This window comes from Dermacentor variabilis, unplaced genomic scaffold, assembly GCF_050947875.1.
Source record: "Dermacentor variabilis isolate Ectoservices unplaced genomic scaffold, ASM5094787v1 scaffold_12, whole genome shotgun sequence".
In the NCBI taxonomy this organism is placed as follows: domain Eukaryota; kingdom Metazoa; phylum Arthropoda; class Arachnida; order Ixodida; family Ixodidae; genus Dermacentor; species Dermacentor variabilis.
The window spans coordinates 61410443-61428493 of record NW_027460280.1 but is presented as its reverse complement, the minus strand read 5'-3'; the positions used below and the strand labels follow the sequence as shown (position 1 = coordinate 61428493).

At 42.4% G+C, this 18051-nt stretch overlaps 1 protein-coding gene across 4 annotated transcripts in view; it reads left to right on the top strand.

Annotated features, from left to right (window-relative positions):
* trio (trio Rho guanine nucleotide exchange factor) overlaps positions 1 to 18051 on the top strand; it is a 299147-nt gene that overhangs the window by 21365 nt on the left and 259731 nt on the right. For all 4 annotated transcript variants that reach the window (XM_075677244.1, XM_075677243.1, XM_075677245.1 and 1 more), the window contains exons 12-18: positions 4666 to 4752; positions 5635 to 5826; positions 9990 to 10112; positions 12027 to 12218; positions 12675 to 12844; positions 13062 to 13233; positions 15435 to 15596. In XM_075677244.1, the coding sequence (XP_075533359.1) occupies positions 4666 to 4752; positions 5635 to 5826; positions 9990 to 10112; positions 12027 to 12218; positions 12675 to 12844; positions 13062 to 13233; positions 15435 to 15596 (1098 nt within the window). The remainder of the gene's footprint in view (positions 1 to 4665; positions 4753 to 5634; positions 5827 to 9989; positions 10113 to 12026; positions 12219 to 12674; positions 12845 to 13061; positions 13234 to 15434; positions 15597 to 18051) is intronic.

The following is an 18051-nucleotide window of genomic DNA, read 5'->3' as shown; positions in this document are numbered from 1 at the left end:
ATGAGTAGCCATTATCACATTTAATATAAAATGATGTTCACATTCCAGTTGTTAAAGTTGGCAAGTTTCGGTCATTACGTAGTGCTTGGTGAAGCATTGTTTTTTAGAAGTACAAATGGAGCATTAGGAGCAAACAAGTTTCTTTGCATGCACAAGGCTATTCAGAGAGTGCGAACAATTGCTGTATAGCCTGTAAAGTATGGCTACCTAAGTTATGTAGCTTGCTCCACTATGCAAGTTCTCATGTGTAATGTCTGTATACTATGCCCGTTTTGAAATATTAGAAAAGTGTTAAAAAATATTCACGTTTAGAAGTAGTGACTATTTGATTGAAAGACCAAGTCGAATAGGACACTGTTCAATTCGTTATTCAATAGTTTTGAATGTTCGCACACCCCTAGATTGTATGCGCGACAAATCTGGAAGGCAAGTGAGCTTCAGCGAGTGAGCTGGAAGCTTCCACGAGTCATGTATAAAAAGCTGATGGGCTTCACCCACAGATCAGATTTCGTTAATCGCCGACTATGCTTGCTGCTATCGTTGTGCATTGAGTGTCACTTGCTTTTCTGGGCACAGGTTCGCCCAATAAACAGTTTTTGTTGCCGTTTTTGCTACTACAGTGAACTCTCACTTGAGTGAACTTCAAGGGACCGAAGGAAATAGTTCATTTAACTGAAAGTTCACTAATTATTCACTAGACCAACATAAGACATGGCATACGGAGTCAAAAGTTTGAAGTGCAATTCATGGAGCAAAAGACATGGCATCCATAGTGTTAGAAATGTTTGAAATGGAATTTGTACATATCAACAAGTACAAGGTTCATAACAGGTTTAATGCTGCCTTTCTCACTTGGAAAAAAAAAAAATCTGTAATCTTCTTCTGCACTTGTACTTTTAAAGCACAGGAAGTAACAAAACTGTCTGAAGAGTCAATGTTTTTGTACACTTCTTCTGGCACAGCTTGCTGTTGAGACAAAGTCTCTCAACTTTCCAATGTACCCTACAACCTCAGCTGGACCGTTGTCCAGGCGCTGAAGGATTTCCAGCTTGTCCGAGAGAGACAACCGCTTCCGTTTCGTCGCACTCATCTCGAAAGTGGGCACGCGAATTGCCGTTGTTACTTAAAACTGGAAGGCTGAATGGAGCCCATGAAAAACACACCACGTGGGTCGTTTGTATGCACACGCGGAACCGACGAGACTGGAAAGAAAGAGACGATGACTGTGCCACGACTAGCCGGTCGGAAAAAAAACACATACCACGTGGTTTGTGGTGTGACAGATCGCCGCTTTGCTCTGGCGGCGTTGTAAGCGCCAGTGATGTTACTTTGTTCATGGCCTCCGAGATTACATGCTTGCTCGTTTTTTGCGGGCGATCTCGGAGGCCATGCCTCGTTGCCGTTTGTTTTCCGCGCCGCCGCTTTGCCCCAGGGGCGCTGTAGCGCCACCGACGTTACATTGCCGCTGGAGCGGCGGATTGATGAGGGCGGGCATCGGTTGCGCCTGCAGTGCAGGGCACAAAACTTTGTTAAACTGAAATATTGACTGTTCCGAAATTCGTTTAAGTGAAACATTTTTGCATAGAATCTATAAAAAAACTGCCGGGGATTTTTAAAAAGTTCGTTATCTGAAATTTTCGATAAACCAACGTTCGTACAACTGAGAGTTTACTGTATCTGCTTCTTCACTGTCACTTCAACATGACACTATATTAGGATCACCGAAGTGTTGTGTGTGTGTGTGTGTTTTTTTTTTTCATTTCTTTAGAAACGAGGAAAAATTTGGTATAGTATTTTCATTAGAATTAGAAGCCAGTCTTCTTTTCTGTCTCTTCAAATATTCCTGTTTCATTTTATGAAAGCACGTTGCTATTTGAACACCCTTAGGCAGTACCCATACATGCTAGGATTGCCGTCTTCCATCTCTTTCAAGTATTCGCCTGAAAATGCCTAGGTATTCTTGCAACTGTTGTTCTTAATGATGATTTTCTGCTGTCAAAGGCATTGTTGCTGCACAGAAAGAGCAGCCTTACTATTGTCACGTGGTAGTGATGGTCAAGAACACAGCAGCAAAACTGTGAATGGCAAAACTAACTCTTTATTTGGCGAACCTGTGCCCTGAAAAACGGGCTACACTCAAAGCGCGATAGCGGCGAACACAGTCGGTGATCGTTGAAAATTTGATCTGTGGGGCAAGTGCGTTGGCTTCTATACATGAGTAATCGAAGGTTCCAGAATAATCGCTGGTGCCCGCGTGTCTTCCAGAAAGTACTACACAACTTGCGTTGTGCATACAGTATAAGTATGCGAGGTTCGGTGACAACAGACAATGGATAGAACCATCGATGACATTCGAGAAACTTCCGATACATGCAAGTGCGTTCTGCACTGAGGGATAACGTGCCTTTGTTAGCTGGTGAAAAAGCAGTCACCTGAGAAAGATAAGCAAGTAAATGTGTCACTACACTTTTAAAACAGTTGCACCCTTTGGAGTGTATATTTGTTTCACAACAATAATTTCATCTGCCTTGCTTGCGGTTCCGTTCTTGAAACTGCTGCACTTGCCACTTTCCTGTCGAGAATACTATGTCACGCTGATAACGCACATGCCGTACGTGACTTGGAAGCACCGGGCTCGCAGCGTTAAAGAAAGAGAATGTGGGCAAGGCAGATGACGATTATTGTTGTGGGACAAGATATGTCTCAAAGGGTGCATACTTTTTTAAGGGTCAGTCACATCAAATGTGAAGGGGATTGCAAAATAGTTTGATACATCGATAATTCGAAAGAGAAAATACACCTATCTGAAGCTTTTCTGAGAATTTGTCATGTCTTGGACAGTCACTTAAGAATGTGAAAAGTAGAATTTACCAATTGCATGCCCAAAGCCACTCAGTGAAAATATTGAGCGCCATCCATTTATTGTGGAGCACGTGTATCGCACGGAGAGGTCTTTTGTGTTCTGGAAGCAGCATGGTGATCTTCTATCCGATAATGAATGGCCGCAAATAGTATGCTTCACTGCACGGCAGTTAGTTTCTTCCACTGTGAGTATGCTTCATTACATTACACAGGTGTAATACAGTCAAGATTACTAATGCAAATTCAGCATTTTGGAGTGCAAATGAGACCCTTGCTGCACGAGCCCTCTGTATTTTTCGGCGTGCACCTTGCTAATTTTCCCTCCATGTCATGTACTACCTTTCGTATTCAATGCCTTGACAGCATCTGCCAAGGCAGTACCCTTTCATCAACATGAATATTTCTTATGACACGAGAAGTGATCGCACTCTTGTTAGGAGAAGCACACTTGAAGGGGTGCAGCATGTCACAGTATTCAGTATACTGAAGGTGGCGATGAAGGAGAATGTGATATACATGTAGTGCAGTGATATCCTTTTGTGTGGAATTTCCAAGGAGATGTTACGTCTGTTAGATATAGACGATATTTCAATGTATCTGGGTTCGGTATATCCAAGTTTGACTGTACCTCATTTTTAGGCTGCCTGCAGATTTATCTTTGTTTATGTAAAAACAAGTTTGTTTCATCAATAGTAACTCGCCGTACATGCAAAATTAACATTACGCACCAGGTTTTCAGTTACATACGATGCCATATGTACTACAAAAATCTGCAAGTCAGGTGTATTTGCTGTGTTGTCCCTTCCATATCTCTTCTACATTTTAGAAACTCATTTTAATTTGATATCCAAAGCAAGCTTATTCCAGTTATCGTGCACATAACTTCTATTTATTTCTGAATCTGTTCACTTGCTCTTGAAATGCAGTAAAACCTTGTTAATGTTACTCCCAGTTTGTGGAAAATCAGATAATTCACTTGCCATCTGATCCCAGCAAACACATGTTATTCAGAGGCGTGAAAAAACTTGCTAATTGATATGTATTTCGTCATGCAGCTGTTAATTTGGACGAGCACAGAGCACGATGAGCTGCTATTGTGCAACGCGAGAACAACACTGTTGTTTAAAAAAAATTCAGCAACAGTGCACATTGCCACAGCCATCACTTAGAAAGGAAGAAATTCGCAGCAGAAACTGCAGGAACCAAGGGCGAGAGCTGTGCCAAAATAGTGTGCTTTATTCTTTCTTCCACATTTTGTCATGCGTAATTCTGGGTTTGGCAAGTGCCTGTCTGTGGAGCACCATAGTTATTATTGTTATAATCACATATTATTTTCCTGTGGTCGTGACACACATATGTTATCATGAAGATGCATGTGTCTGGTTTGCTGCCACTGCTGCACTGTGGAGAAAGTTGCGAGGCCCTTACTACTGTGAATGCTCATTATTTGTATGAGATGGTGAAAACCATAGTTTCTGTGCTTTTCTGCTGCAAAATGTAAATAAAAGTAATGAATTTCTTCAGTAAGTATAGGCATATTGATGCAGTAAACTTTGTTTTCTTTATCCATTCGTTAACTCAACATTAGGATAATTCAAACATATTTTCTGGTCTTTTGAAAATTTTTGTGGCCTTTAATTAAGAAGACCTAATTGTAGTAACCGCATAGGTCAGATTAGTGTGAAGAACCTATGGTATAGTAGTTAGCGCCATAAGCTTTTGCAAGAACACGCTACGAGTGGCTATTACTGCTTATGTTTGACCTCAACATCGGCATGAATTGAGCTGGGGCGTTCTTTGCAGGTTCATAGTGCCAGCAAAAAGTTGCTGTATCAGCTCGACCATCTTGTACAGGTCTGTCATCCATCCAAGACAGAGACACACAAGCATGTAAGTTACCTGTCAATTTGTCATCGTCATCATCATTATAATTTATCTGTTTATTTTCCCTTCAGGTGCCCCTTGCGGGGTATATTATACAGTGGGAAAGGGGGGAGGGGACAGTCATCAAGACATATAATATACCATAAACATAACATTCTGGTGATGTTGTGTGACAAAACAAAAACACACTTGGACATACAATCATGGTCACATTCTGGTACTATTATTGGGTGTCAAAAAAAAAAAAATGTGCTTGAACACTTGAACGTGAACTTGAATGCAGATTCTGCATTCAAAATAATGTATTAAGATTTGTCAGTCACTGAAGTACGTAAAAAGTAATATTTTAAATTTGACGGGGTCTTGTTGGGTAACTATGTGATCAGGCTAGTCATTCCAGTCCTAGATTGTGTCTGGCAAGAACAATCAGTTAAAAGCATTAGTTGATTGTAAAGTTGTTGTACATAGAAAGTGTTAAAAACCCAATGGGATATGCAGTTTGGTAAAAGTAGTAGTGTGCTGCAATGTTACAGAAAATTATACTATAGCTTGTGAAATAAACAAGTCTTAGCATTCTTCCACTGAAGCGATATTGTGTGGAAAACAAGGAATGATGTTATGTTGCACACACTGGTACTGATATTAAATGAGAAAGTGATGAACAGGAATCCACAGTTTTGAGAAACCCCTAACATTTTATCTATTGTTGTATAATTGCACCGTCATTTTTGTTCCCATACTAGTGTGATTGAAAAATCAGTTTTTTGGTGGCACTGGTGTTGTAGCTTTGCAGGTTCGGGGCTAGTGTCACAGTCACATGCTTGCAATCACACTCTTGGATCTGAGAAGGGAGTGTGACCAGCACGTGATTCATTTGGAATTTTCCAGGGAGCAGCTGAAGGCAAAAGCTTGCTGTTAGGCTGTCAGGCTGGCGACTACTCGGAAGGGGCCAAGCACGTCCTGTCAGTGATCCACGAAATTCTAGGCCAACACCGGGCGCTTGAGTCCAAGTGGCACACCAAGAAGCTGAAGTTGCACCAACGGCTTGCACTGCGCCTCTTCCAAGAGGATGTTCGTCAGGTGGGGTCTTTCTAGCTACTCCACACTTCCTCCATGAGTGAAAGTTGCATTTGAGTACAATTGAGCTTTGTTGTAATGGAGGCGCATTCAAAACAGAAATGCCTTCATGATATCGAATACTCGTTATAAGCACATGCACTGCAATTGGCAGAAAGAAGAATCGCCATCGAGTCCATGTGAAAGAAAAAGAAGCTTGATGCCTCCAACAAACAAGCAAAAGTCTCCTGTCAATTTTGATCACCCATCAACACATTGCTGTGCCTACACATGACATGTGAACGTTAAATTATAAACACTAAAGCACATTTGTAATTTAACATTAGCTTGGCTTGGCTGGCTTGCAGCCAAACAAACCAAGCCATTAGCCAAAATGTGCATGCACATCCGGAATGTGCCGTTGCTGAGTGACATTTTTTTGCTATCTTGAGCTGTGAATGAACAAGTATTCACTTAGCTGTAACCAATATTGTCCCAGATCTTGCATTTTTGGTTTCGTTATGAACAACAGAATACTCATTGAAATTAAATATTGCCAACCAAACTTTAGATTTACTTCGTTATATTTGATTCATTATATTCATGTTGGCTATAGGCTGCTTTAGCAGAGTGTTTACGATCTGCTACGTTCAGATCGACGTGTTTTAACAATTCGCACATAGCCACTTTGCAGAATGCTAGCGGTAATGCTAATGCACATGTGCACAATGCTCATATCGGCAGCTGAATGTAGAACACTGCCCATGTTCCGCTGCGAAAACGATTGAGCAGAGTGTTAGGGTGTGTCTGCTTGGTTTCTTTCTCATTTTACAGCCAAGCTGAGAGCATGTCGCTGGCATATCTGGGAGATGCGTTTGTTAAATAGGTAAAATCAACGCAGTTCATGCAGCCACCAGTGCCCACGAAATGTGAGCAGAGCGTGAGCAACACTCTGTTAAAACTGTCTTATACCAAGTTCTGACTGTAGTCACTGCAAGATAACTTTCATGTTGAAGTGAGCTCTAGATATTTCTTAACTGAATCATCTGTAGCTTTGGACATTTAAGGCAAATCTGAAAATGTAGTTGACCATTTTTGTTCCATTGTATTTTTCAGGCTGCTTAATTTGTACTAAGCCCTTGCTTGAAGCTTTTTGATTCTCTGGACAAAACAGTACTAAAGTGATGTAGTTTCTGAGAGGCAGCTAAAGAGAGTCGTTCGTAGAGTGCTAGGCAATCTAAATAAGACTCGCATAGAAGACCTTATGGTGAAATGCTGCTTTGACTGGCCATAAGATAATGAAGTTATGTTTAGCGTATTTTACTTTTTATTTTTGTTATACTCAAGCATATTCTTCTGGGCAGTTTCTAGCATTATTAAGGCACCTATCATTTTGTGGCATGCAGCACCGCATCATCAAATGATGCTGCTCGTGATGAGTGCTAGTGACTGTAGGGTTTTTGATGTGATTTGCTAATGCTGTTAAATGCTTTAGGTAAAAGATTTGTGAAAAATGTTACCAGCAGAAAAATTGAATAGGAGACGAAGAGCAGACACAGACACCACAAACGCTTGGAAAGGCACAGGAAATAGTGATGATGTTGATGTCAATGCCGGGCCTCTTCGACTTTCTGTTGAGCTTTGTGCATTAAGTCAGTGTTGACCAAATGTGGTTGGGCGTATTTCTTGTTACCATGAATAGTTTTGTCTTTTCTGGTTACCACTGAATTGCTCATTAATACCCTAAACTAATTCCTGATTAACCTCTGGTGTATTCACAGATTCTTGTGTTTTCATAAGGCAAAGGAATCTGACATTCAGATGCAGCAGGTGGTTCCATATAACATTTGATGCTGTAAATACAATTTGCATTAATGCAATCTGATTGTCATAAGGAGGAATGCCTTTTGGACGAAACTGCGACTTTTTTTATTTTTCACAATTTTCATTTCATGTTTTTGACTCGCTGTGGTGGTTCAATGGCTGGTATTCTGACACTGAGCACAACGTCACAAGTTTGATTCTCAGCTACGGTGGCTGCATTTCAATAGGGGCAGAATGCAAGAATGCTTGTGTACTTATTTTTAGGTGCATGTTAAAAATGCACCAAGGGAGCTAAATAATTCTGCATTTCTCTACTACAGCATCTCCCATAGCCTGTGTGTGTTGCTTTGGGATGTTGACCTTTTAAGTGCTGACAAAGAAGTCCAAGAATAGCATTCAGGAAATGACTTTATTTTAAATGGCACATGTGAATAGCAAAGTTATTGCAGATTCGAGATATATATGTTACATGGGGGATAGTAAATTCGCAACTTGCGTCTGAAAATACAAAATAACAAGAACCGCGTCCGTTGACCCGAAATTTCAAAGTTTATAGGAGTTCAGTTCAGTCGCAACTGCTCGATGCTACAGGTGCATTTTGGAGCAAACATTTGTTGAGAAAGGATTGCAAATCTGAAAAGTCAAAGTTCTTGAACTGCGGCTGTGGAGGATTAGAAGATTGCTTTTATATGATCCCATAACACGGTATGAGGCAATGTCCCATATCAAAACTATCATTGCAGCCACTGACAACAGAGTCATTAAATGCATCTATAGCACTAAAAACACTGCCATCACTGTCAATGCTTTCATGCAGAAGCAAATCATCTTTGGAGCTTGACGATGGAATCAAATGAGAGCTGTGCTTTTACAATGGGCATGGCAACATGCGACTAGCATCTGCCATTATTAAAATCTCTGGTGGAAAAATGGAGTCTGTAGGCCCGATGGTAGGGGCCAATGAGGGAACTCACCATAACGTCAAAATGAATTGGATGAGCCCAGCCAGTTAACAGCCCTTGAAAAGAGTGCCCAAATGCATGGATGAGACAGACTTGGCTCCTTTTGAAAAAAAACAAAAAAGTGACTGAGACTTTCTCATGAAACTTCACCAGGTCCCTCACCACGTCTGGTCCCCTCACCAGGTCAAAGGGCCCCTCACCAGGTCTGGTCATTTTGAGCTGACAGGCGCAGAACATACAATGTGCGCTAATGATTGTGTTTGCAAAGTATTACATCGCTACTCGCCACGGAAAGGTCTCAAATTTCAATCCAAACGCCATTTTTCCTTTCCCTTGTAGCAATCGCGCTCCAAGCCGAACGGTGACATACTTGTGTCCCTGCAACTACGTACTCGTGTCCGCAGTGTGATGTCAATCATGGAGACACGTAACTTCGAGAATTATTCAAGGCAACATCTGTTGTTTGTGTGATCTGTTGCTTGAATTGACGAATTGAAGTTTAGAGAATAAATAAAACACACAAACAGAATGTCTGTGTGTTTTTTGCTTTTGCACCGAAGCAAGAGAGATGTACTTCCGCTTTGTCTGCTTGTTCCCATAATCGTGCAGTCACGTGCGCAGGTACCGAAACTATGCCATTTTCTGCCGTGTTCCAGCGCGTGATCATGCTCTGTGATCCGCTTGTGTCTGCCTCAGTATTCGTGTCGCACTGAATTATACCAGTAGTCATGTGTCCTTGTGCATAGCGTGCAAAATCGTGCGCTGCGGGAAACGAGAGAATCGCAACAGCTTGTGCGCGGCGCCTTCAACGGAAGTGCACAGTGCCGGGGGGGGGGGGGGGGGATGAGGAGAAAAAGGAAATCAAGGTGGGGCCCATGACGTATGCGTCACGCAATCCTCGAGGTCCGGTATGAAAGAACACAAGGAAGGAATTTCGCTTGCGGAGGCTAGATGGGGCAAGTGGAGAGAGTGTCTCGCTTTGCAGTGGAGCTCGCCTTCTGAAATCATGGGTTCGCGGCCCTGAAATATTTCTATCTCGGCTATTAATGAGCCAATTTGAAAAATTTTTCCGACAGAATGCTTCCTAGAGGGCACGTAACAACTTCCAGCGTATGACCAAAATTTAGCCTGGTGAGGAGCCCCTTAAAGTGGTAAAACCCATTATTTCAATATGAACTTTATGTTCTTGTGAAGCGTTAGCTCTGGGGGCTAAAGTGGTGGCGGCAGTGTTATTTGCATGCTCTTCGTTTTCTCTGTGGGCACACATGAAGAGACAGGGAGCTTACCAAACACTGGTTCAATAAAATATGTTCTTCCACTCTCTCTCTCCTTATGGGTGTGTAGGTATGTTGAAAGTACTCGTAAGTGTGCATGCAAGTAACAAATGCTGTTTGGTCTTAGGTTTTGGATTGGTTGGAAAAGCACGGAGAGGTCTTTCTGCGGAAAAATCCAGGAATAGGGCGGAATTTGGCTCGTGCCAGAGTTCTGCAGAAGAGTCACGAACACTTCGAGAATGTTGCTCAGGTAGGATAGTTTGTAACCTCTGTTGTCATGGCAATTATATACATTGTAAAACTAACCATGTTGCTAAATCTACTGCCTTGGTTTTTTTTTTTTCATTAACAGGATAATGTATGTATTGGTTAACTTTTACTGCTTGAAGTGTGGAAATGAATATGGTGTTTGCAGTGTGGCGGTGGTGGTTCTGGTGGTGGGGTGGGAAAGGATGCATTTACTTTTCACTTTTGGGAGCCTTTTTTTTTTGATGTCATTACATGATAACGTTGCATGGTGTGCTCATTGTATAATGAAAACTATTTAATTATACAACTGAGATTGACATTTAAAAAATTGATGTCATGAGTGCTGTTGGGAGTGCAAGTAGTACTTCTGCTATGCTAACATACCACGTTCTGTAAGTTGGAGCTGAATGATGAATAGAAACATTGGTGCCATTCTGTTATTGCTCATGTTTACTTAGTGAGAGTCTGCATTTGTTTTATTGCCTCACCAGTGCCAATACTGCACTGTTGAACACATGGCCATGGATCTACTTGTCAGCCTGTATGGCTACATTCCATTGGGGGAAAAATGCAAATGTATTTGTGTCGCAGAGTTCTAGTGCATGCTGAAAAAATTTGGTCTAAATCTAGATATCAATCATGATGACTCCTGTATTGGATGGCTGCAGCCTAAATGGGAAAAATTAATTGCTCGGAACTTGTACTAGAGGTGGTAATGCTTTTGCTTTTTAGCCATAAAAGTAGCGTACAGGTAAGAATCGAAGCGCAGTTTCAGTACTAGATAAATGGGAAAACTAGTGGTGTTTATGCTCAGATTAACTAGAAGTTTATTTGGGTGTGATTGTGGCACCTATTTAATTAACCTTCATTGGCTGAATTTATCTCCAGCTGTTCTCTGCCATATATGTTATAGGCGATATGCAGTGTGATGCGGCCTTCAATACGCAAGTACTGCTCTTTTCAAGTGCAGGAAGTGCCATGAATGAGTCGATCTGTGTAAAGCCTTCATTTGTCTGAAACACGCCTGATAGAGGTGCTGCATGCTTTGCCACTGAAACAAGCATTTGGGAACTAGTCTGGGAAGTGCATGCGTCATCTCCTTTTATGCTCAATTAAGTCATACGTAATTCCTGGTATTCCTATGCCATTTCTTTTATTTGGATTGTCGTTCTATTTGTTTGGATTGCCAAACTTCATAAAGAATGTCTCATAATGACAACATGATAGGTAATTTTATGCAGGACTTGTAAGGTTCCTAGGGGTCACTGCAGTAAATTAATTGATTGTCGCCAGTAAAAGATGAACTGCACATACTAAGTGATATCTTGGAATTTGCACTCGCAGTGTGGCATGGGGTACGGGATATCTGTTTGTGCACAGTGCCTGGGTCCTGCATGCTTTTACTGACTATTGTCTGTAACGTGGAATGAAACATTTGTTCTTAACAAATTTTTAAGCCAATATAAAGGGACCTAGAAACTATGGCACTTGTTGGAGATATTGACAGTGGGTTTCTTTTTAAACACTTGAGGAGCTCCTGAAACATTCTTGTTCCTTTCTCATGTTTTTATGGCTTCACAATATTTCAGTGATCCCGCTACATAAAAAAGTGAAAGCCGCCATAGACTGGCTCCTTTAAATTACAAAATGAAGTGCCCTTGCACTTGTATTAGTGAAAAAGATGGAAAAGGCATAACATTGTCGAGCATTACTGGCTGAGCATGAAAGACATTATTTCCCATTCTGCACTAAGCCCGCCCCTCTACAGCTTGGTGCAGTTGCAGTGAATAAAGGTAGTGGGAAAGCCTGAGAGGCAAGTCGCAGCTTTGGAAAAAGGTGCTTCGGGGCCCCTTTGTCGTGGAGGTGAAGAAGGGAGTCAAACAACAGGTGTGCTGATTGATGCTCGTTTACCCAGAACACGTACACAAATGCGGAGAAGCTGCTGGCAGCTGCGGAAGAGTTGGCACAGACGGGGGAATGCAATGCAGATGAAATATGCGGTGTGGCCCAAGATCTGGAAGACCAAATCACCAGCTTTGCGACCCGTGTTGAGCAGCGGCGGCAGCTTCTGCAGCTGGCTGTTATCTTTTTTACACACGACAAGGAGGTAAGCTGTCTCATGAATCCATCGAAACAGTAAGAGTTTGTCTGAATTGTGCAATTAGTTGGGCTTACAGATAAGCCATAAAGGTTGAAGTGAATGCGAGTTGAAAGTTGTAATCATCAATCTTAACTGTAACTGCTTGTGGTAATGTTGTATATTTCAGCGAATGATGAATATGTGCCTAAAATGAGAACACTAAATTACTTGGGTGCTTGATTTCTTTATCTGAATTAACTGTTTCAGTTCTGAGCTTTCAATTTTCAAGGAAGTTCCTGCTTGTTATTGTTATTCCCCTGAAGTAGTTCTGCATCACTATCGTCCTGTACTTGAATGAAATATGATAGAGGACTGCTGTGTCAGCACGTATGAGTGCAGGTTGTAGTGCTAAGAGAGGCTGTTTGCTTGTCAACACTTGAGTGTTTACTTATCGTTGACTGTGTTATTGTGTATCAAACGCAGCTGAGCAGTTGGTTTGAAGAGCTCAGGGCAGAGCTTCATAGCAACAAGGTGGCTGACTCTCTGGAAGCTGCAGAGCAGCTGATGGAACAGTTTACACAGCAACGTGATTCCACTATTGATGCTGCTGTCAGTACCATCAGTGAAGGAGAGACACTGCTTGAAGAGCTAAGGTTAGTGAATGCCTTAAAATTTCTAGGCAGCTTTTTATTTTACTTGAAAGACGAAGGTGTAGAAAATTGGCTGCTGATTTCTTTTACTGACTAGAGAACCTGCTATACAATTTCTTTTTGTCATCAAAACAGGGTCAGCAAATGTAAATATGTTAACATTTCGTTGTAGCAGCCAAGGGCTATATCTTGTTTATTTGTGTCTCGAAATTCTTCACAGGAGCCTTGGCATGAATGCTGAAACTGACACCACCGGGTCATACGTGGCAGTCGAAGGAACCTTGGAAGCTCTCACACGAACTCGGCATGAGTTGGAGGCACTATGGAGCAACCGAAAACTTCAGTTAGACCTGTGCCTTCAACTACGCCTTTTCGAACGAGATTCAGTTGAGGTACAGCTCTCAGCACAATTTTCACCACCCAATTGTGCAATGAACATGGGAGGGGTCATGAATTTCTCATATTAAGCTGAATTTTGGTTGCACCCGCATACTGTAGTCACTTTGGCAATTTCTGCAGCACAGCACTCACTGCATGGTTTGCTCTTTCTCTGTTTTTGCAGAAGTGTTGTTATTGATCAGGACTGTTAGTTTGGTATTTTGCTGTCAGGTGCCAGTGGTATCTTATGGGGCAGCTAGTTTAAGAGAACTTAAATACTGATCAGGTATATATACAGTGAAACCTCATTAAACCGTAGTTGGCCGGAGCTCGGAAAAAGTACGTACTAAACGGTAGTATACTGCTTAACCGAAATAGCATGGAGATTACCCACTTACCTGTCAAAAATGGAACTTGGAGAGAGTGTGATGAAAGGGGGGGAAAACATGCAGTATTTTTTCACTTCACGTGACAAAAGTGTTATTTTCGTTTTGATGCAGCCGCGGCCTAGCAGCAATGACAGCAGCCTGTCGTCGGCTCAGTCATGACTGACTCATTTGCGCAAGATGCGCGAGGCAGCCAATCGTAGTCGAGAATTCCGATCCGGATCGGGCTTGATCGTGATCAAAAGTGTTCACCAGTATTACTGAAGCTGCAAGCCAGCTTTTCAGCGGGCCCCCTCTTCTCGCCAAGCACTTGCATGGCAGATTCCTCGTTGGCGTTGCATGTTCTCCGTGCACATAGGCGGTAGCGCTGCAGAAGTCACGGGGCGCCTTTTTCATTGTGGGATGCTGTTCTCGTCGCGGCGATTCCATTCAGGAGGCTGACGTAAAGCGCAGCTTCTGCCACTGTCTGGCCTGAATTGTCCGTGCCGTTGCTTTTCTTGTCGTCCTAGTCACTGTCGCTGGTCGATACTTCAGCAACAACAGAGGCAACAATGGTGAAAAGTCGAACGTCGTGGCTTACATTTCTTCACGGTGGTGGCAGCGCTGCCGAGCAACTTCTTCGCATTCTAAATGCCACACACTGTAGCCAACAGTAGATCCTTGTCGCGTATCAGCGCCGACATCTTCGGGTCACGTTCGATACCACGAACGATGTCTATTTTTTCTTCTATACTGAGCACTCGCCATCTTTTTTGTCCGAGCTTCGGCATGACGCAAGTGCTTCTTTGCACGACGCCACAATGCTCTATAGCACGGCGCCGAAATGATGCTGATGTTGATGTGGCTTCACGCGCAAACGCACAGGGCGCTTGGAGGCCGTTCTGACCTCTGAGGCTTGTTCTTCTGCCGGGCCGCCCGATGGAAAGTGGAAACACTTATCATCGCAACAAAAAGTGGAACCACTGCATGTGAACTGATACGTACGCAGTAAGCTGGTACAGTTTACGCAGATACAAAACACATTATTTTCCATGGCCGCTGAGTCGGCAATTTGGCTTTACTACTTTTAAAACGAAACTACTGTTTAAGGGGGTATGGTTTAATGAGGCTTTACTGTGTCCCAATATCTCAAAAATCCAATATACCTGAGTTTCAGACTACTGAACTATGCGTGTGCCATATGGACAGGTGTAAACACTTTCGTGTATGTTGGTGTGACTAATGCCTTTGCTTTCTCTTATAAAATTATGTGGCGTGTGTATGCACAGTGCATCAAATATATGTGATACAGTAACTTTCATCGTGTACGCGCCATACCTCCAGCTTGTAATGTTTCTTGGTAACTGCACAACAAACATGAATAAAAAACATACAACACAAGTGCCAACTAACAATATGCTCTTGTTGAAATGCAAGGCGTATGCACAAGGTGTGGGTGCTCCAGTGGTGCTAAGAACAAGGTTGTGTGCAGCTGAAGAGACTCTTATCTGGCATAAAACACTGTGAACAAAGAAAACTGAAAGCAGAAGCAAGAAAATTAGGCTGGCATATAACGTAACTGCCTAAGTAGGCCACCTCTTTGTCACGCTGATCAAGGGATGGTCTGCTAACTTGTGTCGGGCCCTTCTTGTGAACTGTGTAAGGTTTGAAAACTTAATGTGTGCTTCCTGCATGTGAGACATGAAGAGGCAAGTGTCTCATGCATTCTCATGTTCTCACTATTTGTTAATTAGTGCCAGCATGCTTAGTTCTTTACCCTATTGCTGTTCTGCCATGCTTGTATGGTATCTGTCTAACCCAGTGTTCCTGGTTTCTTTCTTCGAGTGCAGCTGAGTTCTCAGTTTGAGCTGTGGATGAAGGAGCTGAACCAGATGGAGCTGAGCCGGGAGCTGAGCCAAGCAGAACGGCATTTGCAGCTACATGGAGACAGTGTGGCCCACATGCAGCAGGCGGTTTTCCAGCTGTTGCAGCGTGGCCAGGAGCTGTCACAGGTAAGGCTCTATGGCTTGTTGCTTATATCTGCTGCATGGACATAGCAACACACTGGCTACAATGATCTCTCTTAGGAACTAAATAATCTCTATATTTCTTAATGGGAAACATACAAATGTGCATACATTTTCATTTGCCATGGTGCAACAGCAGTAGCTATCAAGAAGCACTATACTCCATTTCAGTAGTTCTGTGCAGCAGAGCCAAGGCTGCGCAACCCACGAGCGCAGATTCTTGCGCAGTAGTGCCAGAGTTCGGAACCCGTTGGACTACTAAATGGCTTTGACAAGTAGTCTTGTTGGCAGGTGTTTACTTTGAAGCTTCTTTGCACGTTTCAGGGCCATTTACTGCGTGATTTTGCATTGCTCTCTAATAAAATATTTGTTGAGGCTCTGTGATACTAAAAATAGAGCTCTCCACTTGTTCGAATGAAAACGAGCAAAGAACAAAAAAATAATTGCAACACTGCCGTACAGACATTTCATTTCATTTTATTACCTTGAGGACTCCTCTAGGGGGTGTTACATAAGGGGTGGATATGCAGAAACAATTTTTAACAAAGGTAACCACATGTTAATTCCGCGACAGGTAGTCTTTTACATTTTGAAGAAATATTGTCGGGCAGGTGATAGCGACAGTGCTGTGGGAAAGGTCATTCCAATCGGATGCTGTACATGGAAAAGAGGCGGAGAATGTAGCCGTGGGGCTGCTTGTCCGGGCAACTTGAAGGGCATGGCCGGTACAATGAGATATGTGGGCTGGTGGGATGATATACTTACAACAAAGTCTTGCAAATGGTAAAGGAAGTTGCATAGTAATCCACTCAGAATAAAAGGAAAATGCATCCTTGGAAAATTTCTCGAGCTAATCTTACATTCTCTGTAATCTTTACTAATATAATTTGTATTTAAAAAGTACAAGTTAATTGCTTTGACAATGGCTAAATTCATATGGGTAGTCAGCAGAGCCACAAAACCATGGAGGACTCCCTTCTTGGTAGTGCTTCATGCTTCGCAAGACTTGCTTGTGTGGTATCGTTCCAAGCTGCTCTTTTACATCAAAAGAATAAGTTGGCGTTAAACATGCCTGGAACATTGCGGAAGGAGTACGGTAAACATGCACGAATTCTAATGAAGAAAACGGGTGCACTAGCGAATGTTAGCGAGTGCACTATGTACAAGTGGATGTTACAAGAGTGATCAAGGTATGGCACCACCATCCCATACGACACACTCGCCGAGTGCTCCTTCTGAACCCTCTGCTTCCGCTGTCTCCGCAACCCTCCTTCTACTCTGTATCTCAAAATATATTGAAGTACACCTTTTTGGTGTCAGAGTGAATATGGAATAAATTTTCTACTGCTGCTATCACAACAGCTGATCTTGCTGTGCAGTTGCACTCTTAGTAGATGCTGCTGGTGGCAAAACTGCAGCGTTCATTGCTAGCAGACGACAGGGTGTGGAAGGGCACCTTCAAGATGTGTTCGCACCCCTGTTTGGTAGAAGCCTGTAGCTTCCTCAGTGCTGTAAGGAACTACTGAAACTGAGTATCAGTGCATTCAGATGAAATTGCTGATAGGGTTTCTAAGCATGCAAGGCAGTTGGTCCAAAGTCACCTTTGTGATTGAACGAATTAGAAACATGGGGAAATTTCTTTGATATAGAATTTGGACTGAAGGATGCTAATGTGGTTTTAGTGTGTACATGTCACATGAAGCATCTTTTAAAAGAAGTGAAAGTTGGGCTAGTTGGGAATTATTCATTTTTAAACTGCGGTGCGTACAAAGGACAAAGGACACAGGCAGCGCCTGTTTCTTAATTTGCCAATGTTCTTTGTCTTTTGTGCAGACTTCAGTTTAACAATGAAAGCATCTTTCCCTACTTGTTCTGTGCCCTGTGCTTCTTAAAAGCTTTTTAGTGCTGTGCTACTTTTGATGTTATCTGACATGCCTTTACTATATACTGACTTACTTTCAATATCTTTTGAATTGCTTTTCATATAGCCTTTGGCACATTTTTGACATTCTTGCAATTTTCCTTTGTAGTTTAGACAACCACCAATGCTTTCTTCAGACTCGCTCTGCGTGCATGTGGCTGACTGCGACCACCTTTGCTTATTTTGGTAGCCTTCCTTTCTAGCCTCTCACCTCTTATGTCGCTAAATGGTGTGATACATCACATTGCCTGATCTGTGCCATCTTTGAACACTGCTAATCTTTGCTTGTCTTGCATGGAGTTCTGCTGTCATGATCTTCTTGCCTTACCTCAGTGGGAAGAGTGGCAAATGGCTCGGCGTTATGACTGCAAAGTCAATTAAAGATGCCTTCTTCAATGCACAAACAGCTGTGCATGAGTGCGTGTACAAGCACAGGTGCCCATTTTCATTCACACTTGCATGCCAGTGCTCTGTTTTTAGTAGCTGTGCATAGAACGCAGCTTTCAATACGAGCTTAAA